Source organism: Aulonocara stuartgranti (genome assembly GCF_965226115.1).
Source record: "Aulonocara stuartgranti genome assembly, chromosome: 23".
NCBI classification, from domain to species: Eukaryota; Metazoa; Chordata; class Actinopteri; order Cichliformes; family Cichlidae; genus Aulonocara; species Aulonocara stuartgranti.
Window position 1 is genome coordinate 52,027,529 of NC_138958.1, and position 26,228 is coordinate 52,053,756.

Here is a 26,228-nt window from a genome sequence, read left to right on the forward strand (position 1 = left end):
GCCATCAGGCCGCCTGAAGAGAAACCCAAAGACTGCCTGGACTCAGAGATGACATCACTACGTGGGACAGCGCCGCTGTGACACCAGCCTGCGCTCTAGCTGTGTATAAAGAGCTGTGCTCCACATTCGTGGACGACACCGTGCACTCAAACTTGTGGCTGCTGGATTTATTTTGCCCGTCTACATTTATATTGACCCCAGAGATAATGCACCTGCACTGCCTCTGGGATCATCTCAATACTTTCCCTGCAGTCCAGGTTTCTTCTCTCAGACGGCACTTTGGGTTCATGCTGATCATTTTCTGCTTTCTTGTGCAAATTCACTAACCTGAGGAGTTTGAGTGTCCCGGCCGCCAGAATGAAGGATCATTTTTGGTGTATGTTCTGTCTGTATGTTATGACTTGTTAGAAAGTTGTAAACCTCCACGAGCAGCAGAACAAAGCAGTGTCTGTCCATGAAGACATTCATAAAAACAGCTTTATTCCCAATCTTAAACAACACTTTACAGAACAGTTCATCAGCACGGCCCAAACATGGATGAATACAAAGACCAGCACGGTCACTGCCTCAGGTCCAGCTTAATAGTCTTCTGCAGACTGGCTATGCTAGCGTCCAAAGCTGCCAGGCCGTCTCTGAACGCTGCTTCGTCTCTGGTGTCAAAGGTCAAATCAGACCACACAGACTCCGTTTCACTCTGGGACAGCGTGGAGTTAAACAGCTGCCTGCGAGCGTCCTCTGGCCGCAGGGCTTCACCTGGACCAGCGGACCGCTCACGATCAGACTCGGGCCGAGTCCCTGCACGATCTTCTCTCCTCTGAGCTGTGACGTCTAGATGTGCCGAGTCTGAATCTCTCTCTGCATCCACACACTGCACAGGCGCTATCTGGCTAAGAGACTTCAGGTATTGGGCGATGTGGTCAGTAGGGGGCGCTGGCATCCGTCTGTGCTGGTGTTGGCTCGTCTCTGACACAGAGCTGTCAACAGCATGATCTGCTGAGAGGAGACTGAAGCAGAAGACGACATGAGTGAGGAACAGTTCTGAATCGTGTCACACTTTCAGCTGTAGGGCTCATTCTGGGGGGTGACGCCCACCCACACAGGCCCACCTGTGGAGGTGCTCCATCTCCTTCAGCCTTTGTTGTGCCAGCGAGGCCAGCTTACTCCTCTCCCGCTCACTGTCCAGTAACCTACTCTTACTGGCCTCCAGCTCTGCACACACACACACACACACACACACACACACACACACACACACACACACGATGTTGTTCATGGCAGTGTCTTTCACTTTGATAATGGAGGTGATTTCATCACAAAGAGCCCACAGCTCAGATCATCAGCAGGACTCACTGCGAGTGCGTACCCATCTTAACGAGTGCAGTTTCAGCCTCTCGGTCTCTCAGCTGGCTCTGTGTGTCCTGCAGGGTTTGCCGTAGGTCCGTCAGGTCATCTTGGAGTTCCTGCAGCCTGGACTGAGCAGCAGTGAGCTCTTCCTGAAGTCTCTGCCCTGCGGAGACCTTTTCAATTACTCCCCAGTCAGTTAAAGCTTTTTACCCTGACTGACCAAACTGAACCCAACAGTAAAATCACAGTGTGTCTGTTGTTGGGTTTACCTTAGTGTGACGCAGCTCGAGCTGACTGTGTTATTTTAATACAAATGAAATAAATACACAACTATTTATGACTGTCACACAATTTACAGTTACAGAGCATCGCCTGGTTCTGATGTCTCTCCATCTCTGGCTGCTGGTCCAGGTTCCTCACACACCTAGGACACACACACACACACACGTACGTTATACCAAAAACGTCAGAGTCCAGTGAAGTGAAGGACGTCGTGTGTCTCACCTGTGCAGGTCTGACACACTCTGGATGTTTGAAGCACTATTATTCATCTGTGCTGTGGACACCATCTGCTCCAGATGACTGAGTAGGCTCTCTGCTACACTGCCTGACACACACACACACACACACACACACACACACACACACACACACACACACACACACAGTGTGACATCTCTAACATCGTCAGCACGTGTGACACAGAGGCTCACGTCCTGTGTGTGACTACAGCAGAAGTCCACGTCAGCAGAACTTTGCTGAGCTCCCACATCAGTGACATGTAGCTTAGTGTTCGATGCATTCAGGTATCACAGAGGTTGTGTTTGTGTGAGTGATGTCTGGCAGGGTCCAGGGGTGAGATGCACACAGTCACTTTACCTTGTCCAGCAATCAGAGGCTTGAGTTGTGCGAACAGATGCTGAAGCTTGTGAGCTTTTGTTTGTGCCTCAGTGTTGCTCTCCTCAGCCTGTCCAGGCTCCAGCTGGAAGTGTGCCATCTTCATACTGCAGCTGTCTCCGTGTGCATGTGTGAGAGTGTGTGTGCTGGGGCTCTGGGTGTGCGTGTCTCTCACAGGAACAAACTCTGGTGCTTCATCACACGCAGTGCGAGGCGTCTCAGAGTCAGGCCGGCAGGCAGTCCGATGGCTCGAGAGAGAGGAGGACTGACGCACAGACAGAAGGACGGACGCCTCGTGCCGGGGCGGACTGACGGTGCGAGGAAGAAGCCGAGGTGAAAGTAAGTGAGACTGCAGCTGGGTGGGACATGGTTTCTGAGGTGGATGTAGCTTCACTCCTGAATGTGGTGCAGGACGGGCAGACGGGTGTCCTCGTGGAGTTCTGCTGTCCGATCCATGCCGGCCTGACGCGCTCTTCTGGCCTGGAAGGTGGAGGAATGATTAACATTAGACTTTCTACACGTGTTTTCTCACATATTTATAAAGCTGCATCTGCAATCCTGCCTGATGTGTGCATCAGCCAATCAGTTTGTTGGTGCTCATGTCCTGATTGATTGTTAGTGATTGATTAAAAGAATGAGCTTCCTCCAAAGGGTGGCCGGGCTCTCCTCTAGTGTGAGAGTAGAATTTCAGTCGTTCAGGAGGGACTCGCAGTGGAACTGCTGCAGTTCCACATCAAAGGGAGGAACCTGAGGTGGCTCATTATGATGCCTCCTGGGTGTTTGGGCATGTCCCACGAGAAGGCGGCCCTGGCACATCACACACTGGAAAGACGATATCTCTAAGCTGGCCTGGAAATGTCTTAGTGTTCCCCCAGATGAGCTGCAGGAGGTGGCTGGGGAGGGACGTCGGGGGTCCGTTCTTAGTCTCTGCCCCATGTGACCAACAGGACATGGATGGTTCAGCTCTACTTTTGAGGGGCTCCTAGAGGCGGCTCTAAGCAACTGTTGCTAAGTTATAAGCCTTGAATCCATTTTCCAGAACAAATGAACGAAAATCCTAAAAGCTTTTGGACACCATCAATGTAATCCTGTCCTCTGCAGTTTATAGTCCCACAGTGGAATTAACACGAGACCTTTATGTCATTTAGTTCTCAGCGACTGTCTTGTAAGAGTGTGCAGTAAAGCAAACCTCGAACACGCCCACCTGCCTTTGGAGGCCCTTTCTTCAAGCTCTTTTTCCCCGTTGATGTGGAAAGCCTTGGTTTGGCTGCTGCACTGCTTACTGTTCTGTGAAGCCTCGGAGACACTTACACACACACAGAGTACTATTATGTTGCATTCAACCAGTAAGTGTTGGACAGATCTAACAGAAAATCCTCAGTGTAACCACACAGGAACAGGTTGATACTTTAAGCTTTTGTACTGTGACTTGTAACAAACTGAGCTGATCTACAGCATTAGGAAGCTCCTCTGACCTGCCTTATCAGCCTGAAGGATCCCACTGAGCAGGGCAGCACAGCGGTCCAGGCCCTTGTGCAGACTGATGACCTGGGGGCAGACACGTCCGGTTTATTGACATGTGTTCAGACACCGAGCCGATGATGCGGTAGTGTGGGTTAGTGGTTTGTCTGTCAAGCCTTCTGACTTTGTGGAAGTGCTAGATTTCCTCTGTTCACCTCCCCATGTTTACTACCCTGAGGTGTGTGTTGTGGCAAAGACTCGGTCATGCCTGGATGTGATACCCGTCCTAGATGACACTGTTAATATTTAGTACTGCTACACAACCAGGTGAATAAATCCTGAGAACTCATAATAAAAGTGTTAGCTTCACATGTCGCCACCCGTGGTCTGCGTATACATAATGTGGGCGGGGCGTGAACGGTCTCATCACCTGGCCCTCGGAGTCGGTGGAGTACAGGGAGTAGGCGGGCTCAGGGCAGGCAGCTGTTCCTGGATTTAAGCTGGCTCTGAAAGCAACAGTGAGGAGAGCGCTAACAGGCACACGTACACATGCAGACACAGAAAACGCTACATGAAGGCGGGTGTACTCACAGACCCCCTCTGGCTGCTCCCGTCAGCCTTCCTGACGTCACCACCTGCCGGTCACAGAAACCACGCGTGAAGCCTCACACCTGTCTCTGACAGTGGAAGCTCTGACTGCGTGTTCATTCAGTCCTACCTTGCGCTGAGCTCTTCCTCTCATGGTCTCCGCCAGCCTGAGCGCTGCCGCCGTTACTCGGATTCAAGCACTGCGCGCTGCAAGTTCTCGGCTCGTTTAGAGCTTCCGGTTCAGAGCGCGTTTGAAAGGGAAAACATTAAAACCGTCCAATCAAATTGCTCCCTTCACAAACGACAGGCTCAACTGCCCCGCCCCGTAGGTCCCGGATGAAGGCGGCTGCGGGGCTGCCGTTTTTTGTTTTAACAAAAACTTGGCGCAGCAAATCCTTCAGACTCAGCAGCGCTACAAACAGACACGAGCAGAAAGAAAAGGACCAGCAGTACATGGTGACAAGAATCAAATTACATATATTGAAATAATAATTCAAAAAAGTAAATTACAAAACAAAATTAGATGAAATGTGCGGTTGGCTTAACATTTTTGGACATTTTATGAATTTCAAGGGCGAGTTTTTAAATAACGGCATTTGTGTATAAAAAATTGACCACAGATTATTCTAACATTTAATTTAAAGGTCGATATTCTGGTTTTGCTGTGAAACAACCAATCAATACAGTGTCTTTAGATGAAGCCAAACAACAGTGTAGCTGCATCTTCGTTACAGAAAGAGCAGCCAGCAGGGTCTTGATGGTTAAACACTATCAATCAGTTCATTCACAACTTGTCTAGATTGGAGGTGAGGAGCTGATCTGTTAGCTAAGAATGAACGCAGCTCTCGGATAAATAATGTTCTTATTGGACAACTTTCTATCATTAACAGAAAGTCCATTAAGCAGAAGTTCAGGAAACCTTGGACTCCTATAGTTATGATGCAGATTTTAAGAGGTGGACACAACAGGTTCTGGATTTGCTTTAATAACTTTGATATTGTTCCTTGATATCTAAATTAAATTTGGAGCTGAAGGGTTCATAAGGCATCAGATTACCAGAATAACCAAATGTTATTGCAGCTTACGAGACATTTACTGTTTTCCAAGTGTGAGTGGTGAGTGCTGCATCATCATCAGCCATTGTTGTTTCACTTACAAAACACAGAAGCTCATTTGCACATGTGTGCGCAATGGGCAGATGTTTGCTTTCATCATGAATGAATGTTATTTTAGGAGCTGCTTGAAAACCTATGGCTGCAACTTTGCTGCTCCTAGTAGCAAAAGCCTTCACAAATGCCTCTTCATCCTTTCTCCAAGTGTCTGTCAGCTCCTTATGTCAAATCAAAGGAAAACCACCGTTAACCTGGTGGCTCGAAAATAGAGCTATATGACGACTAATGTATTTATAAAAACACAGAGGTTCTGTCTGTGCTTTGCTCGTCAGTTGTAAGCTTTCATACATCTGTGTGTCACGTAGTCCTGGATTGACTCATGGACATGTGAGTTTCTGCTTACTTTCCACACACTGGAGAAATTTACAACCATCATTTCCTCCATAACTCTTCATTCATGAAATAAAAGTATAATCATCTTTGTTCATGAAACATTGTTTTGGTGAAATATTATTAAAACGTGTTGTCATCCAGAATGTGCTGTAGGGCAAAAGCTTCAGCCTAGAAATGTTCAGTTATTCGTGTTCTTCCCTTTTTCTGTTCCCAGCACTCGTTTCATGGCGATGTCTTGGTAAGAAAATGGACTGAAATCAAAATCACCATAATGATCTTTAAATTCCACTCAAATAAAGTAGTGAAAGTTGGGCACATGTCCCCGCTTGGCTGTGATGATCTGTAAACATTAAAATCAGACACATTAATGATGTCCTTGTGAATCAAACAAACACCACAGGAATTCTGTTCATACTCACTGCAGTCACAAAATCAAACTGGTCATCGAGCTTACAGTTTCAATACGTTTCCATTCAGCATGTTCACCGCTTCCATTTTTCAGATGTACCTTGTATGAATCAGAAAGTAAATATCTCTGCACTGCAATATCAAATGTTTTCCTGTGCAGCTTTCTGAAGATTGTTGTGCTTCAGACCAGTGAGATCTTCCCAATAAGGCATCTTGTGCTGGTTTTGCTCTTAAATCTCCTCTCGGTATGCGTAACGTTGATGCTGAAGACAAGGGCGAGCACACAACATCTTTTGTATTGTGTTTGCAGGTCTTGTTTTTCCTACACAAAACATGAGTGTGGAGCACGAGCTTGAGGAACTGATGGAAGAGGAACCTGAAATGCAAACACAGATACATCCCTAAGGCTTCTGTTACCCTTTCATGGAACGTGTAGACTCAGACTATGATACTATGGTCTACCCATTACACAGAGCACTGAACCATTTTTATCATGTAGATTAGCACTTCACTCATGTGTGTCAAATCAAAATGTTGATGTCTTAAATACTGATAATTAAAGGAGACATTACACCACAAAACGTGTGGCGTGGGCGTGGCTAGAGCGGGTTTGTCTACTAAGTTGGCGATTTGATCTGCGGGTGCTCTACAGCTCCCAGTGGGTTTATCTGACTGTGACTGTGTGTGAATGTTGGACAGAAAAAGCACTAATGTGTTTGCTGTGAATGTGTAACTGAGATGTGTCGTACAAAGTGCTCTGAGCACTCAGAGTAGAAAAGGCCTGCAGCTAGGTCCGTGTATATTTGGACACTGACGAGTTTCGTTTACTGAAACATATTCCGCTTATAGTTATATCATGGACATGATGTGCAGACTCAGCTTTGATTATCCATGTTGGAATTGGATGAAGCATTTAGGAGTTTCTTCGTCTTACCCTCTTTTTGAAGGCAACAAAGGTAATTGGACAAGGGACTCGAAGGCTCATAGGCAGGTATGGACAATTCCTTCGTTATGTTGTTATCAATTAAGCGGATAAATGGCCTGGAGATGATTTAAGGTGTAGTGTTCGCATTTGGAAATTTTACTGTGAACAGGCAACATGTGGTCCAACAGAACTGAACAGAACAACCAATCAGAGAAATTGCTACATGAATCATTTCCATGGTGAAGAGAAACCCCATGACAACAGTGAACCAAGTGAACAACACTCTCCAGCAGGCAGGCGTATCAATTTCAAAGTCTACCATAAAGAGAAGACTATATGAAGGTAAATACAGAGGGTTCGCTGCAGCCTCACGAATAGGAAGGCTAGATTGGACTTCGTTAAAAAAAAAAAACATGTAAAAAAGCCGGCACAGTTTTGGACAAACGTGCTTTGGACACATGAAACCTCTACCAGAATGATGGAAAAGAAAAAAAATTTGGAGGTGTGGAACAACTCACATCATCTGTAAAACACTGCGGAGGCAGTGTGATGGTTTGGGCGGGCTCAGCTGCCACTGGGACACTAGTGTTTATTGATGACGTGACACAGGACAGAAGCAGCTGGATGAACTGAGGTGTTTAGAGACAGTCAGCCCACATCCAGCTAAATGTAGTCACAGTGATTGGGCAGCGTTTGAATAAAGTAATAGAAATGAACATTCCACTTAAAGTTCATTTGTCCAAATACTAATGAGTCTCTGAAATGAAGGGATTCTGTTGAAAAGGAGCTTTAGTTCCTCACATCTTTATGCAGTCTTTTTGTCCAACCCACTGAATTAAAGATGAAAGTCTGCCCTTCACCTTCATTCGAGTCTTTTCATTTTTAATTTGTTCTAGTAATGTACAGAACAGCTGCTGAAGGGCACTGCTGCTGAACCAAAACGGCTCTGCCCATGTTTTCAGCTAAATTGCTGGACATCCTGGTGAGAAGTGACCATCAAGGCAGAGCAGTCACAACCTGACCACTACAGCTACTTTAGAGCAGGGCTTTTATTTCAGTATTTCCATTGACCAGTAGAATAAATGTGCTAAATATTTAGCTTCCTGTAACAAATGTAAATGTTGGAAAAAGTGACTAAAAAAAACAAACAAACAAAACCCAAACATGTTTTTTTATAAGGTTTTGTCAGTGGTGTGTGACATTTTTAAATACGATGAAGGAATACAAGACAGTCATAAGGAGTTTCATAGAGCTACGTGCACGGGTGAGTGATCGAGTGATACTCACACCCGAGGCATTGCAGTCAGATTTATTTATACCAAGAGACAGTTGCATAGCATTTCCTGTTTTTCAAGCTTACTTATTAGCATGTGTGTGTGTGTGTGTGTGACAGGATGTAATGGCATGTGATACAAAAATATATGAACATTTTAATACATTTGAAAGCTTTATAACGGAGGTATCTTTTAATAATAGACATCTGCAGTTTAAACTTAAAAGTTACTTCTATCATTCCCTGCTGTTGTTCAAATATTTTGCATCTTATCAACTTCTAGTCACTTGCAGGTACATTTTCAACTAGAGTGTCATTTAGCAAAGTTAAATGTTCAACATTATAAATTCTTTTTCCTTATTTATATGTCGTCCTCTTCTTCCTCAGAGTCTGTGTCACTTTCATTGTTTTCAAGGAGCATCATAGTCTCTGGTGGGGATGTGACATGGGGAGTTATGGCTGTTGCGATAAGTCTGTTTATCAGTGCTCTGATACAAGGTATGCAACAGCATCCGCACAAGGTGAGTATGGCTGCGAATACCGCTACGGATACCAGGATTGATGACACCAAACTCCGATATTTCCCAAACATGTCCATCCAGTTGTCCCACGTAGAAGTGTCAACTCCAGAATGCTCCTTCATTTTCTCGTTCAGAGTCTTCAGGCCTTCTAGGGCTCTGGTCAGACTTCCATCAGCTGCGGTGTTGTTAGGGATGAAGGTACAACATTGCTCTCCGAACATCGAACACACCCCATTCTTCTCGCTCAGTAGCATGTCCAATGCAATTCTGTTCTGGAAAGACATCAGTGATGTAGCTCTCAGTTGCTCAGCTACTGCATGGAGGCCCGATTGTGTCAGGTTTCCTAGGCGTTGCACATTGTAATGGACGTAGTTTATGCGGTCCACGTTCTTGTTGATTGTGCACCACCAACATATTGAAGATTCAAAACCGGCAGCCACTTGGTCCACCAGTTTGTATTCATCTGGTACTCCTACGGGAATTCCTATGGCGTCGACGTAAGTTGGATCTGGTCCAGGTTGTACTGGTGCCGATCTCTTCTTTCGGCCCTCCAGTTTCAGTTGTCCTGCTGTTATGGTGATGTCAGTGGCTGAGAGTTTGATGACTTGGACGGGCCGCAACAGTGACACCAGTCCAGTTTCTGGGCAGGCGGTCGTACAGTTGTGGGTCCCCGCACCACCACCAGACATCGGCTCTGCTCTCTGGTTTGAATGAGGGGTCCACTTCTGTAATGGTTAGACAGCTTGATGCATTAAGGCTTCCCAGCCTCTCTCCTGGACCTGTCATATTTATGCAGGTGTGGTTTGTTGCTGTCACGTCTCGTGAGAAGATGGGTTTTCTCTTTTCTTGTTTGGTGATGGGGAAAATTCTGTCCCATTTTGTGCAGTTTGAGTTTCCAATGTTGGTACAGTTCATGACAGCTGTCAGGCAATCTTCTCCTATAGGTGCAGGTACCACTCTCAGTATTGGTCTTGGTCCTAGGCAGACCATGCAGTCATCACTAGCATCTTGAGCTGCTTGTTCTGCCAGCAACAGCCAGTTGTTTGTGTGTCCTGTGATACCTGTGGTTATTCGGAACCAGTCGTCTGATTTCAGTTTTGGTCCTACTATCATCACTGCTGTCATGGTTGTTGATAGTGGGCCTTTGGTCAAAACAGGAGTTATGTCTGTAGAAGAGGGGCTCGTTGAGGTGTTTACTTCCTTCGTTATGTTGTTACATATTGACAGGAAATGATGTGGGTCTTTTCCACTCTTGTATATGAACAGGGTTAGATGATAGCAACTTGAGTCTCCTGCCAGCGTTCCACTGAGCGTGCTGGATTTTTTAGTTGTTGGAACCAGGTGGGTTCTTTTCTGTGAACTTGGTGGTTTCTCCAGCAGTGGGTTGCTTTCTGTGTTGAAGTTCAGTATCAAATGATCATTTGCTTGAGTCAAGTCCAGTTGTTTTGAAAGATTTTTTGCAGACCCTTGTAGTTTATCTTCTTTGCATGGTATCCAATCGTTTCCAGTATAAGTGAAAACGGTGTCCCAGCCTGGGTTATTGCCATCCGAACTGGATAGGTACCAGTTGTAGCCTTTCCAGTCACTGGCTTTGTATCCTCCAATGTAAAATGAGTTCAGGGGTATCCATACTGTGGAGGTGAAGCTTGTTTTGTTGTAACATAGGTAGAGGTCTGTTATTGTCTTAGTTTGAGCCCTGTGTTAGTCTCATCCACATTTTAACCAACCCTATGCATTCGGGCCATGGGCGGCCGGTTTCCTCCATACATTTTCTCAATCTTTGTTTTATAGTGCCATTTGTCCTTTCCACCAATCCTGCGCTCTGTGGGTGGTAGGAACAGTGGTGTTTTATGCTGAAACCTAACGCTTCAGATACCTTTGATATGACTTCATTCACAAAGTGTGTGCCATTATCAGATCTTATTAGACTTGGTATTCCGTATGTTGGAATATAGTGATTGCACAGACATTTTGCTACTGTTATTGCATCAGCCTTTTTCACTGAATAGATCTCAAGCCATTTTGAAAATACATCTATTATTACTAGTGCGTACTCTAGTTGCTGGTGTTTGTTTAGTTGGATGAAATCTATATGTATGGTATGAAATGGGTGAGGTGGAGTGGGGAAATGACCTCTTTTAGGCCTGCGGTTTCCCTGTGCATTATGTTTCTGGCAAATCATGCATGTTCTGATAAACTCTTGTGCTGAAGCTTCAAAATTTTGAGTATAGAAGTGTTTGGGGAGGATACTCATCATTCCACCCCTTGACAAATGCTTTAAGCTATGTGTCACTAATGCTGCTGTCTTGTGTAGCAATTTTGTAGCCGTGCTCCACACTTTAACCATTTCTTTTGCTCCGGTATAGGAGCGGCTTCCTATTCATTTTGAAGTACATCAAGTGGTATTAGCTGTAAAGTTTCAGACATTAAAGTTCATATTGGTTGCTGTGCGGCCTTCTTTGCGGCTTGGCCTGCGAAGTTATTGCCTTCAGTAATTTCTGAATTATCGTTTTTGGTGTGCAACGCATATTGACTGTCAGTGTGAATATATATATATCTTGACCTTTGCGCAGCATGCACGTATGATAGCCGCTAGTTCTGCACTCTGTGCTGAAAAAGAGGAAGCTAAAGGTTTCGCTTCTAAAACAGTAGGCTGCAGTGTACTAAAAATGTCTGGTTGGGGTTTCATTTTTTTTCAGTTAGCTTCAGCATACAGCTGTGTTCGGCACCATCTACTTCCGCAGGAAGGAGAGTGCTTGTCACAGTCAGGCAAAGCTAAAACTGTGCTTGTTTGCAGGGCAAGTTTTAAGTCAATAAATGCTTTGTCTGCCTCTGGTGTCCATTCTATTTCATCTTTCAGAGCTAAGTGTTTGCCATAGATCAAGTTTTGCAAAGGTTGGGCAGTGCATATTCAGGTATCCAACATCTGCAAAAGTTGCAAAGACCTAAATAACTCATCATTTGTTGTTTGGCGACAGGCTTAGAAGCGTATTGTACAGCTACTTTTCTGCTGTCTAACAGCTGTCTGCCTTGTCCTGTCAGTCTGTGGCCAAGGTACGTGACCTCTTTGCTCTAAGGTCATGTACTAGCCGATATTTCCCCGTGTTTGCTTTTTTTTTTTTTTTTTACTGGGAAAATCGGAGTATTACATGTTGCTTCAGTTGTTTTTATTAAAAGGCCTATTGTTAAAATACTGCACGCTTTTTCTTCTCTATAGATGCAACATTACATTTTCACTTAAGGCATGTTTAAATAATTTCTTGTTTCTCAAAGAATTCACACATTTCACTCATCTTACATATTTCAACTTTGAAGTTAAAGTTTTCTTATTTCATCTCTCTCTCTCTATATATATATATATAAGATAAGATAAGATAAGATAACCTTTATTAGTCCCACACGTGGGAAATTTGTTTTGTCACAGCAGGAAGTGGACAGTGCAAAAGTTATGAGGCAAAAATTAGAATACAATAAGAATAAATACAGTACACAACTGTACAGAATAGAATAAAATACTATATACAGTAGAATAAAATAAAATAAATATACAATAAGATAAAAATAGAATACAAATACAAATACTATATACAACTGAGTAAAAATACAACGATGACAGAAAGGATTATTGCACTTAGTATTATTGCATATGTATGGATGTGTGTGCTTGATCAGTTAAAGTCTTTATTATGGAGTCTGACAGCAGTGGGGAGGAAAGACCTGCGAAATCTCTCCGTCCCACACCGTGGGTGCCGCAGTCTCCCACTGAAGGAGCTGCTCAGTGCTGTCACAGTCTGCTGCATGGGGTGGGAGATGTTGTCCATCAGGGATGACAGCTTAGCCGCCGTTCTCCTGTCACTCACCACCTCCACTGGGTCCAGAGGGCATCCTAGAACAGAGCTGGCCCTTCGGATCACCCTGTTCAGTCTCTTCCTGTCCCCAGCAGAGATGCTGCCGCCCCAGCAGACCACGCCATAAAAGATAGCAGAAGCCACAACAGAGTCATAGAAGGTCTTCAGGAGTGGGCCCTCCACCCCAAATGACCTGAGTCTCCACAGCAGGTACCGTAATTGTCGGGCTATAAGCCGCTACTTTTTGCACAAGCTTTGAACCCTGCGGCTTTTAGTCAGGTGCGGCTTTTCTATGGATTGTCCATGATTTTTGTCATATCGTAAGACGATTTGTTTTGTTTGTTCCGCTGTTGTACGGCACTACGTTGCCTGGCGGAAGGATCGGGGTTCAAGAGTGGTATGTTAGTCACATGGCAACGTAGTGCCGTACGAAGTAGCTCGAAAAACAAACTTCAAAGTAGCGCTACGCGTTCAGCGGGAGGCGTGGATGATGAGCGGCGATAAACTTGCAAGTTATGCCCAAAAAGCAAGTTATGCCCAACTCCACTGGTGGATTCTGACAGCGTGGAAAAGTGTGAAAACATCCACGATCACCAACGGATTTTGAAGGGCTTGACTGCTGCATGATGGAGAGGAGGACACCGCCACGGCCCTTCTGAGGGTGTTCGACTCTGACACTGACAACGAGGATTTCTTTGGTTTTGAAAGTGACAACGAAGGAGAGAAGCGGAGAGTGGATGACGAAGCCATCCTGAGCCTGTTTGTATCCGACACTGGAGGAGAGGACTTTGGTGGTTTTAGTGCGCAGGAAGAAGAGAAAGATGATGGTGAATGACTGACTTTTCTTCTTGTTAAAGCCGTGTCACTGCACCTGAGCCTAAAAGGTAGTCCGAATCTATTTTTCTGGTGTGCTATAGGTTACTGTTATGTACTACATGTGCAAATATGTACCTATAACTTGTTTTTCAAAATATTAATAAAAGGGGTGTGTCTCCAAACAGCCATCTCTTTCCTGACAATTCCCTTTGTGCATATTCTCTTACATATGATAAGTCAACATTGAAACACCTGCGGCTTTTAGTCAGGTGCGGCTATTGTATGTACAAAACAGGATTTTCCCCTGATTTTAGCTTGTGCGGCTAATATTCAGGTGCGCTTTGTAGTCCGGGAAATACGGTATATATATATATTTAAACTTTGAATTGCTCACAGTTTACAGCTCTAAAACTGGGCAAATCATATGCCTAATCACTATGTGTCACTGTGATCCACAAGTATTGCCACAAATTTGTTTCCAAACCAACAAAATAAAATAATCAAATAAAACAAAAAACAAACAAAAAAAACATACATGAGTCAGGACACAAAAAGAAAAATGCTGCTACTGAAACAGAGCAGAAGTGTGAGGGAAAACTGAGCTCACATTCTATCACTCATACAAATAGCAAGCTGTTCTTCATTGCCTCTGCATGTTATAATCAGGTGTAATTCATGCATCTTTTCACTGATTTCTTAATTCAAAACCATCCCACTTCTGATTCTTTCCAAAAATAATCTCACATGTAACACTTTGTGTATGTGTGTTTTCTATTCATTGATAGACTGCTCCCTGTGCAGCTTCCGCTCGGAAACAAATAAATAAAAATGTTTAACTCGCTCATTAGCTTAGTAGTGTCCACATATTTAAATCAGCTTCTCAATCTTGTAGCTTTAGCTGTTATCTACAGGGTTTGGCTTATTAGTTGTCATTATAAATGTGCTCTACATCTCAGTAATATTTATCTAGGATAAATGACAAGTTTTCAAGCAGGTTAAGTGCCTCTATGCACCTAATTGGTTTAGATATTGCCTTTATTTTCTTCATCTCATATGCCATTATACTGAGTTCGAGCAAATCTTAAACTTGATGCAGACTACATCATAACAATTGTCCATCTCACATCATAGTGACTAGGATACTTCTTGTCATTAATATTATATTTTTATTAATATTATCATCTTTTTCTTTCTATGTAATGACAACAGTATATTACAACATTTTATCAGTGTAAATCACTATACTACTACTGAGCCAATTTAATAGTTTAGGATCATCTTACTCAGCAAACAGATAATTTAGAATTCATCCAATCTGTACAAATTTGCTTTTTCTCTGAACAGGTTTGTGCCTACTTTTTAGACTGGTCTTCTGTTTGCCTCATCTCAGATCCAACCTTCAGTCACATTCATTCTCTCTGTTGCCTGTCGAACCAAGTAATTTATTATTATTTTTATTTCTATATTTTATTTTGTATCCATCAAGGGCTCTGGGTGGGCTGCAGTCCCACCCGTCATCCAGGCTGGAGACATTTACCTTTTCACACACTTTCCTTGGCTGAACAATGAGACAGCCTTAATCTACCTTATGCATCTCTCTTTTTATAGAAAAGGTTTTCATGTGAATGATTTCCTTTTATTTATTTTATACAATCTGGGCATGATCGTCATGCCAACTATATTTCATTGTTTAGTTCTGTTTGTAAGGTTCCTCTTAAAACAGTTACTGCAGAGGGACTGCAAACCATTTGGTTTCAGCGGGTGGCTTCTTAGCCTGTTTGTTCTGCTTTTCTTTTCTTTTCTTTTTTATTTCTATATTTTATTTTATTTTATTAATACTGCCACACACACTGTGGGGCTTGGTGGTACTAGGGTTGGAGGAGGTTATTGAGGCAGCCTTCTACCCTGAGCTAAACTCAGGGCGGCCTAAATTTTATGCGATGAAGCGCAACCTTTCCTCTTTCCCACCACTCAATACCTCACAGGAAAACAGAAGAGTAGTACAGAGACCTGGAGTCTCTATTCAAATATGTACTTACTCTTTACACACACATACATTGCGCGTTTAAACGAAAACCTGCTTTTAATCGACACTCTTTTTTGTAGTCAAGTTTTTAGCGGGGGCGGGTCCACACAGGACATGCAATCCCGTCTTATAGGTTACTTTCTAACCTTCGGTCCACACAGGACCTCTCTTATTATCCACACAGGATTCTACATTATCCACACAGGATTCTACATTATCCACACAGGATTCTACGGTCATGAGCGTTGTTCTAAAGTCGATTTATTCTATACGCATGATGTTCATGACTGTGTTATATTCACCTTCAAAGTAGCGCTGTGTTCTTTCCCGGTGTAATCGAGTCCTGCCGCCGTGAAGCCTGTGTAAAACACTGGCCAGTAGACGAATTTACGACTCTGGGCTTTCCTCGTCTTCCTGGAAGCGAGCGTTTGCAGTGCAGGCGATCACGACGTCAGGATCCGATGACTCCGTCTGTGGACAGTTAGATGATATAATAATATCAGTCAACTATCCGGCTCGGAGGACCAATTAAATGTCAGTGGTGTGTGACATTTTTAAATACGATGAAGGAATACAAGACAGTCATAAGGAGTTTCATAGAGCTACGTGCACGGGTGAGTGATCGAGTGATACTCACACCCGAGGCATTGCAGTCAGATTTATTTATACCAAGAGACAGTTGCATAGCATTTCCTGTTTTTCAAGCTTACTTATTAGCATGTGTGTGTGTGTGTGTGTGACAGGATGTAATGGCATGTGATACAAAAATATATGAACATTTTAATACATTTGAAAGCTTTATAACGGAGGTATCTTTTAATAATAGACATCTGCAGTTTAAACTTAAAAGTTACTTCTATCAGGTTTGGAGCTAAATGTAGAAAAATGTTGCCATTAATTTCAGCATGTTTCAGTTTACAAACAGCGCCCTCTATGGCTGCGTTAAGAAAAATAAAGAGCAGTACTTGATCAATTTTGTTGCAGGTAGTTGTACACCTTGGTGCTCTTGATGTTGACCTAGAGAACACTGGGCCATAGTTTTACATCATCAGTCCGTGGGAGGTGATGGGTGAGGCACTGCTAATGTATTGTCCTCGCCACTTATTAAAACATACCTAGTGTATCCACAACGTGTTGCTATTTCAGCCAAGTGAAAGAAACTGCAGTGAGAGAAACTTATGAACACTGAAGATGTAACCCTGCAAGCATCAACAGTGCAAGCAGGAAAAAAAAAAATTAATCTTCCACTTTCAATCAGGTGTAATTGCACGAACTCAGGAATACTGTGGATATTAAAGGCCTTCAGCCCAGCAACCTCCATGGAAACGCCCCTTCTGGGTCCCAGTGCTCAGTGATTGAATACATCGTGAGAGGTGCTGGGTCCTCCTGATCCACATCAACCATCTCTGGGACTGGAAGCAGACCACTGCGCACTGGGACTCGGCACCTGTCTGGAAATGGATTGAATGTGAATGAATGAATTTAATCGATTTCCAGGCAGCAGCTGGGTTTTCCAGGTGTGTTTGAATCATTCCTGAAGGACCTACTGAGCTGGCTGTAATAAATGAAAGTGTTGCTTTAAACATTTATTCAGATAAGAAACAGAACTACAATGAGATTGGCTTTGAGTAAGACACGCTGTTTACACAAAAACTGTTTAACTCCAAAAAAGTAATAATACTAAAAAAAAAAACTAAAAAAAAAAACACCTAAGAAAACCCCAAAACAAACAGACTTTACAACATATTGATGACAGTACTTTATCTGTACTAACATTTTAACTCTCTGGCCTGTGACAAACTATTCTTCCAACAAAACTAAAAACACCAACAAGCTCAACAATTTAGAAAATTGGGATCATTGCTTTGCGACTGCGCCGCTCTCACTCCCATTCTTCATCGTCAGCAGCCGTCTGTGCTGCCAGCTGGCTCGTTACACTGCTGTCCTGGAAAAGGCCTCCCTGTGGACCCTGAAGAAGGACCACAATGTGAAACACTACAACATCTCAGAGAATTCAGTGCAAAACAACTTGAACCAGTTACCTTCCTCAAGTCTGTGGAGGCAAAATGTTTCCTGGGTGGGTTAAAGCCAGAGGGGCCATGGCCGCTGAACGCAGCCGCCTCTAACCACGAGGGAACCTCCTGCTGGGCCTGCCAATCCCAAACATCTCGCTTAAAGCACTCAGGTCTCACCTTACGCACTTGTGGTGATGCACATTGTGTAGTTGTAGTGCAGCGTTCTCACCTTGGACAGGATTGTGACCAGTGATTGAGCCAACTCACTGTTAGCTTCTGGATCATAGAAGGACACTGCCCTCCCGGTGTTGCCACAGCGGCCGGTTCTACCGATACGATGGACATACTCGTCGATATTGTTTGGTAGGTCAAAGTTCACCACGAGCTGCACATCTGGAATATCGAGTCCACGGGCACCTACAGAGGTTGCCACCAGGACAGGACATTTGCCAGAGCGGAAGTCTCCAAGGGCCTGCTCTCGCTGCCACTGCTCACGGTCACTGGCAGCCAGCACAGCACATAGAATAGAATAGATGTACAGTGAGATCTAGAGCATCTCCAGACATGTGGGGGAAGAAAGGTGAGGTGCACAGTTTCTGCAGCACTATATGCATATGAACAGTATTTAGAACAAAGAAAACTATGTATATACATATATACACACAATTTATTTACAGTTTGGGTTATTGCACAAAATTAAGTATAGCACAGTGGTAGTTTACAGAGGCAAGTGTGGGGGTGGAACTGTGTTATCAGTGCATGTGTGAGTACGTCACACAAAGGACAACCATCTCCATGAAAGCCACAGTAAACACACAAACACCACTTACCCGTGAATGCTGGTAGTTGGAAACTTCTCCTGACACAAGATTACGGCAATAAAATCAGCCTGTCTCTTGGTCTCTACAAACACCATGGTGCGCGCCGATCCTGCAGCACAAACCCACAACACACAGTTCGGTTACACTGAGCTATCGTTTGTTTTGACCTTTAGTTCTTCTCAACACTGGAAACCCAGAAGCTTGAAATACCTGTTGATTTCAGGAGGTCTAAAAGCTGATCCCTCTTAGCGAACTTGGTGACCTGCACAAATGTCTGCTCCACATCACTGCAGGCTCCACCCACAATTCCCACGGCCAAGAACAAATAGTCAGTCTTTAGAAAGTCAGCTGCCAGCCTATATCACACACACACACACACACACACACACACACACACACACACACACACACACACACACACAGAGATGAGCTGGCAGGCATTCAGACCTGGTTGTATGTCAGGAGTACAAACTGGCAGCAGACCTCTGGATGTCCTCGGGGAAAGTAGCACTGAACATCAGAGTCTGACGGTTCTCTTTCGATGGCATCCCAGGAGAGCCCACCAGGCGGCGCATGTCAGGCTCAAAGCCCATATCCAACATGCGGTCAGCCTCATCCAGCACCAAGTAACGCACTTTGGTCAAGCCAACCTGGAACACACATTTATTAGCATCTGAAAGCGCTGCACAATTTTGTCATCCAATCGATGGTACCTTTAAACGGCCTTACCTTTCCTCTTCCAATCATGTCCAGCAGTCGTCCTGGTGTTCCACACAACACATTGCAGCCCCTGGAGAGGTCTCTTATTTGGTGTCCAGTGCTGACCCCACCATACACTACAACAGGTCGCACACATGTGCTGCAGAGTGGAGACAAACATCTTGAATTTACCTTCTATCTACATGTTGGTGGAGTTCACTTATTCTTTGGCTTTGACAAAGAAACACACCCATAGGCAAACTTCCTGGCCTCCAGGTAAATCTGGTTGATGAGCTCCCTAGTTGGCGCCACAATGATGGCTTCAGGCTCCTGCGTCTCACTGAAGCAACTGGCCGCCGCGCCATCTGCCATCAGCTGTTGAAGGATTGGTAGCAGGAAGGCAGCCTGGTGGAGGGAGACCACATTTAACCTCTGTCCACAAGCAGGTCTACACCCAGGTTCAACTCTCCCAAACCGTACCGTTTTACCAGAGCCAGTCTGGGCGCAGGCCATGAGATCCCTGCCAGCAGAAACGATGGGGATGCCGTGCTTCTGCACAGGGGTGGGCTTCACATAACCAGACTTGCTGACGTTTCTCTTTAGGGACTCGCACAGCGCTGCTTCATCAAATGTCTGAGAGAAAGCAGAAGAAATGTACACCAGCATGGAGGGCAAGTCAATATTGCTGTGACACCATGCTTTAAATTACTTCAGGTTTCACGCAGCTGTTTGAACTCAGCCTTAGAGCTGCTTCCAAACAGCTCCAACTATAACAGAGCCGGCTCCTTCAACCAGTGCGGGAAGTCACCAGAAATCTGACCAGAATGGTGTCCATCTGCACGGTTACACTAGAAACTAGGGCTGTTCACTATAACCACATATATCAGATGACGATATAAAACCGTCTGTCGTTTCCTATTATGCTGTCGTTTGTTTCGTGGTGTCGTAAAATAAACTGTTTACAGCAATATTTTTTCATGGCTTTGATGGTCACTGTAGTGGTTGTATTAATTTCTTACAGTTCTCTCTTTCTCTTATATTTAATGTAACCACACTACAGACGAATAGCGCCTGTTTTTATATGTTTTTGTTAGCAACGGTAAAATCATCGCGTGGCTCTGCTGTCCGCTTGTTTGTTTTCCACGTAAACCTTTCACAATAAAGCTCAAGATCCTGTTGAGACTTTTCAAAATAAACTGAATCACATCAAAGAGTATGCAGAGTTTACGGATGAGAAGCAAAATAAGAGCCGTCAGGTGCTAAAAAATAAAGCTTAGACTCAAAGTTTGAGAGAAAACGGCGGCCGTTACAGCTTATGTCTAAAAATGTATCGTTTCATGCATCGGTTAAAATACTTGAATTCAGGTAAAGGACGCGCAGCTGGAAACACTAAACGCAAGTCGAGCTGCCCGAGATTCACAGAATTTACAGAAAATGTTACATTTTTGTGATTTATATCGTTGTCAGGACGATAAATGTCTTCTATCTGATATGAGATTTTTGTCATATCGCACAGCCCTACTAGAAACTAACGCAAGTGTTGCAAGTCTTGTGTATTAACTTGCTCCTGTGTGCCGTCCTACAAGTTAACAGCCATCTTACAGGCTGCAGAAAGTCTCGCCTTTCTGTCAACTCAACGTTTGCATCGTTAAATGGCTCACAGCTGTCCCTGAAATGCATACAAACATCAACTTCAAATAATAAAACTCAATTCTACAAGACAGTCTCACCACTTGGCAGCCATCTTGGTTTAACATTAAAAATAATACGTTATTTTTCTTGAGTAAATGCAGGCTCTAACATGCCACAGCAGGCAATTACATTCACACAAACATAACGACTTTGATAAGCTGCTTACTTTCAAAGCGGAGCCAAGGAGAAATAAGTGATGGAATCGCAATCACAACGTGTGCTCCTTTGGCTTTAAAAATAAGATCTTAACAGGTTTTTTCCAGTAGACTGAACTAGTTACACAAAATCTTTCATGAACAGCTGATCTGACCACTTGAAAAGAAATTACACGCCAGCTCCATTTCCTTATGGTATACAGCGATCCCTCGTTTATCGCGGTAGTTACGTTCTAAAAATAACCTGCGATAGGTGAAATCCGAAGTACCCAACTTTATTTCTTTTACAATTATTATAGATGTTTTAATGCTGTAAAACCCCTCACTACACACTTTCCTCAGACAGGCATGAAAATGTTCACTTTGCATACATCAGTGTCACACACTGATGTAACCAGTTTTGTACCAAGCCAGCAAAGAACTGCTGATAACAGATTTGTGTACCTACTGGATTGCCCCCTAACATTTCTTACCATTATAGCTGGTGGTGGGTTGGTTCCACTGACATCCACCAAGATCTCATCGTACTTGTCAAAGTTGACACCGGACTCATAATGGGAAAAAATGGACTCCTCATCTTCAGAGGGTGGTGGGGGAACGTAGGTAACCCTGGGTCCTGCAGTGAGAAACAGAAATGCTGCACATAATGGAAGATAAAGCTGGCATGCTGCAGATCTGTGAACAGGAAGTTTAACTTACTATCACTCTCATCTGTCTTCTCTGCAGGTGTATCCTGGTTCCCTGTGTTACACACAGATTCCAGCCACATCAGTAAATCTTTCAAACCTATGTGCACTGAATCATTGAGGTCAATAATGAAAAACAACCTTGAGCAAAGACCTCTTCATCTTTCCCACGGTAGCCTGCAGCACAACACAAATTACACTTCTGACACCTCTGACAGATTTGCACATGATCAGAACTGCTCGTTCACTCACCTCCTCCAAAGCCGCCTCTGCCACCCTGCTCACCACCTTTAAAACACAAGTCAATTAACTGCTATTCTTACTCAAAATCCACACTGACTGCAATCAAATTTATCAGGAGGTCTGCAGAGCCACAGCAGTCTACTAATCGACCCTCAGCTTTTCCAACCCAGGTGAAGCCCGACGTGCACCCACTGGAGTGCGAGTGTGTGAACATTTAGTTTACACAGTGCTTAGGCCATAGGAAAAACAATACATGTATGAATGCATGTGAATGTGTGATTAAGGCTTGTAGTAAAAAAGCACTAACAAGTACGAGTCAATGTGGCATTTGCATGCAGTGGAAAAAACCCACCACGAGTGGAATCAGACTCGTACCTTGCCTATAGCTTCCTCCTCTGCCCCCTCTTCTTCCTCTCGACACTGAAAAGCAGAAAATGCTCACACTGTAAACAAGCATTTCTTTCGGTCTACTTGTGTGTCTTAATGGGAATATTAACACTACCATTTGTATGGTCACCATTCTCTTCATTGGCTGTAAAAATAAGAACATCAAGTCAGACGCGTTCCAGCTCAAAGCCAAACAGACGTACACGTCAATATTCCAGTTATTACCGTCAAAATCACCGTGATCCGTTCTGCCGAATCCTCTGCCACGCCCTGATAACACAACTTATATTACATCCATCAACAGCTCTATTCACTACAGCATAAACATGCATACTGGCACAGCATTACCACTGCTTTACTGACTGAACGAGCTTGTTAATCCTCTTTCACACTGCTAGTTGAGGGTTTTTCTTTCAGCATTTGTAATTTGAAGAGTTTTCATAATCTGTGAAACTGTATTACAAATGCCTAACATTCCACTGAGATGACCAACAGTATATATCCCCCCCACACACACACACCCCCACCACGGCCTCCTCTTCGGCTGAAGCTACTCCTTTCTGCTGTATTATTCTGGCTGTCACCATCTGAAAGGAAGAAACGCAACGCTCAGGAAACACAATGAGGAAAACTACAACAGCTCATGTAATACTCTTCATGCTTACCGTTTGCACTGTCCTCAGCACCTTAAAAAAAAATCAAAAAAAAAAAATCAGATAACTAAAATTAGATACCTTCGACAATCGTCTAAATGCACCTACTACAACGTGATAACCATTTCTCCCACCACCTGCATGCTCCTCCATTGGGACCTCCGTGATAAGTACTGTGTGTGACAGTATCAAGCAAACCTTGTGGTGTGAAAACTAGAGCCAAGTGCCATAACGCAACATTCTTTAAACGAGCAGCGGGGGGCAACTGTTCTAGCTGCAAACATTGTCATTTTGAAATAAGAGCTGGGTCTGACTGAAAGCACACACTGATGGAGTAATGTCTTAAGCACAGTGCATAAATCTGACACAGAATGATCAAAATGAACAAGAACGGACACGTTTTATTCAGTAGTGAGCCAAATTGAGACATTAGGGCCATGAAGTCATCAGGAAAACCTCCAAAAGTTCATCAGGAAAAGTATTTTCTGAGCTCAGGACTGTCTGTGCAACAACAGCTTTAATCCCATGGAGGCTGATAAACAGGTTTAATGCACTATTACACTGCCTCCACTTTTCATCTTTTACACTGTATGGGCCGGTGTCCTGCAGGTCTTAGATGTGTCCATGATCCAGCACAGCTGATTTGAATGGATAAATTACATCCTGAACATGTCCTCCAGAAGCCTGCTAAGGAACTAATCATTTGATTCAGGTGTGTTGACCCAAGGTGAGATCTAAAACCTGCAGGGCACAGGCACTAGAGGCCTGAAATTGGACACCCCTGCTGTATGCAATCCCAAAAAGCATTCTTCCACATCAAATCTACTCTAATTTGTCATCCAGAAATGAGGATTATCCAGGACAATTTCACCACTAAAATGCCAAACAGTGTCAGTTTCAGTGTTTAGATGCAGCCCTTGCATGTCATATCCAGTTTCCCTTGCTCACATGGGTCTTCACCAGTCACCAAAAAAAGAAACTTAATTGCTGCAGGTGAAACTCCAGAGGTTGGTGGATATTTTTTATTTAAAGCTATGATTGCTTGCCAAATGACGGGCATACACACACACACGCCTACTGGCTTTTCACCTCACAGCTCATACATAATGCTAATTTTCATACGTTTACTTGCTCAAAGGACAATTATACTACTTCTTAAACAGAGTGTTAAATGCGCACCTGAGAAGGATGAGTTTTTAAATCCTCCTCTTCCTCTGCCCCGTCCACCACAACCTGGAAGAACACATTTAAATCACTCCTCAGTGTCACGCAAGACGCTTCCTGTAAGGGCTCCATCGTCTTTCTACACTCACCTCTTTGAAATTCACCACGATCAGAGCTCCAGAAATCTCCTTGTGTACCTAAAAACATGTTTTAAAATACAGAATAAAACCAAAATAAATCTTAACCTGCCTCCAATCTTTATTTTAACCCTTGGAAGAAAGAATTAAAGCAGACAATCTGAAGTGGAACATACCTGCATTTGAGGTGTGGCTGGTGAGTGCACAAGTACCAGAGGTAGCGGTTTCCTGTAAACATGGGCAATTTCAGTCGGACGCTGCCTGACTGGCTCAGCGAAGTGCGTACGCGTGGCCTTCGGATATTACACTAGCTTACCTGTTCTTCCCACTCGTCCATTCTTGCTCACCTGAGGAAAAAAGTACCACAAGAAATTTTGTAAATCACGTACGATAACAAAGACACCCCCCCCCCCCCCCCTTTTTTTTTGTCGCTTTCATTCCGACATTAAAAGCTAAACTTTTCCTGAGAATCTGGCACGTGACGACTACCACGCGAGAAGTGAAATGCACTTAAAACAATACAATTGTTTTAACAAACACTTACAATGCGCAAGTGTCTTTAATCAAAACGTCGACTGTTGCAAAGCAAATGTGGCTCTAAATGCTCACTCTGAAGTACAGAAAATGACTTCGCGCTTCTTCTAGCTAATCAAGACACATCGAGCACGCGGGAGCAGGGCGGCGGCTAACTTCCGCCCTCAATTTAGACGCAAACACGAAATAACGCTTTAAGTCATGTGTTTGCACAGTTAAAATTAGTCATTTTTAAAGCGCTGTTTCGAGAATACACTCAAAACCAAAAAAAACTACAAGTGGACGTCAAAGGCGATACCTGTTAGCATTGGAAGCGCTAACTAAAAACAGCACGACGGGATTAATAAAACTGATAATAACTACATCTTGTTCTTCGAAAATTGGTTTCACAAGTGACAGTAATGTAGTAAAACTAGCCCAGGTAGAATAACCGTACTTTGAGTGTCTTCACAGATGAGATTCTTCCTCGAGGTGCAGCCTGCTCGTGCGCTCACAGAATGGGGCGCGCGCATGCACAGCACACAACCCGCAAACTTGCAACTTCCGCCATTTTCCCGCCCAACTGGATTTTTGAAAATACAAGAAATAAATACGAAGAATTATAAACTTTCCCCCTGTAAATAGCTTCTAATAGAACATTTTTAAATATAGTTCTGTTGGCAAAATTGTAGAACTTGAAGGCTGTTGCACAACTACTGGAAAATGTCATTCTGCTTTCTTTCAGTTTTTAATATTCTTTTATAATAATAAAAGAATATTAAAAACTTTTTAAAAAGTTGTTGGTTCGAAAAGTTTAAAAAGCTGTGTAAAAAGTAACCCTTTACTGTGGATGTGATATATAAAAGCTTTATTAAACTACCACTAAATCCTTTACTCTAAATTCAACCTATTGGCTATTATTTTCAGTGCAATAAAATAAATCTGATAGTGTTTACCGATTTTCTATCTCCAAATAATACCATTCACAATAAATTAGAAACCATTCACCTGCTCAATCTCGTTGCGCATAGAGTCTGCACTGCCATCTGCTGGAAAACTATACAATTGCACGTTCACTGCTAAATGTGATTGTAACATTGCACACGCTCATACTTGTATTGATATAACTTTGACGAGGCAAAAATAAAAAATAGAGCAAATAATAATTGCTGTGTATTCCTATTATTGTTCCCAAGCTCCCCAAGACAAATGCTGAGGACAGAACAGTGTAAAATCAGTGCCAGATCAAAAATGCAGATTATTAGGAATGAGATTACCATATCAGTTGGGACCCAAGTTAACAACACTTATCAAACACTGACTCTCTGATGATTGTATTGGAGAGCAGCTCATTGTTCACTATTCTGAAGCAGCCAGCGGCTGAACTGCCAACCCTCCAACTAGCAGATGAGCTGGTCTACCTGAGCTACAGCCTGCTGACAAGACAAGGG

The 26,228-nt window shown here is 43.6% G+C and overlaps 2 protein-coding genes across 6 annotated transcripts; both read right to left on the reverse strand.

Moving 5' to 3' along the window:
* Positions 1-463: 463 nt before the first annotated feature.
* On the reverse strand, positions 464-4,546 carry ccdc14 (coiled-coil domain containing 14). 2 transcript variants are annotated; one of them, XM_082525717.1, is made up of 11 exons: positions 4,421-4,546; positions 4,294-4,337; positions 4,133-4,208; positions 3,717-3,789; positions 3,446-3,547; positions 2,224-2,721; positions 1,849-1,951; positions 1,707-1,768; positions 1,364-1,507; positions 1,107-1,209; positions 464-1,004 (listed from the first exon to the last, which is right to left on the reverse strand). In XM_082525717.1, exons 1-11 carry the CDS (start codon positions 4,442-4,444, stop codon positions 560-562), a joined length of 1,674 nt encoding a protein of 557 aa, XP_082381843.1. In that variant the 5' UTR covers positions 4,445-4,546; the 3' UTR covers positions 464-559. The 2 variants fall into 2 exon arrangements, with proteins under 2 accessions (XP_082381843.1, XP_082381842.1); XM_082525716.1 differs by having other exon boundaries at positions 1,701-1,768.
* A 12,637-nt stretch (positions 4,547-17,183) lies between these two features.
* Positions 17,184-25,322, reverse strand: ddx4 (DEAD (Asp-Glu-Ala-Asp) box polypeptide 4). Of its 4 annotated transcripts, none has more exons than XM_082525712.1 (23): positions 25,235-25,322; positions 24,581-24,611; positions 24,441-24,492; positions 24,277-24,324; positions 24,143-24,196; positions 22,976-22,996; positions 22,832-22,897; positions 22,536-22,580; positions 22,426-22,455; positions 22,299-22,343; positions 21,933-21,968; positions 21,822-21,857; positions 21,694-21,735; positions 21,468-21,610; positions 19,628-19,780; positions 19,398-19,552; positions 19,178-19,307; positions 18,932-19,098; positions 18,659-18,804; positions 18,458-18,557; positions 17,857-18,127; positions 17,655-17,762; positions 17,184-17,581 (listed from the first exon to the last, which is right to left on the reverse strand). In XM_082525712.1, the coding sequence occupies exons 2-23, from the start codon at positions 24,599-24,601 to the stop codon at positions 17,495-17,497; spliced, it is 1,956 nt and encodes a 651-aa protein (XP_082381838.1). In that variant the 5' UTR covers positions 24,602-24,611; positions 25,235-25,322; the 3' UTR covers positions 17,184-17,494. The 4 variants fall into 4 exon arrangements, with proteins under 4 accessions (XP_082381838.1, XP_082381840.1, XP_082381839.1 ...); XM_082525714.1 differs by lacking the exon at positions 25,235-25,322 and adding an exon at positions 25,097-25,203; XM_082525713.1 differs by lacking the exon at positions 25,235-25,322 and adding an exon at positions 24,809-24,956.
* Positions 25,323-26,228: the final 906 nt, after the last annotated feature.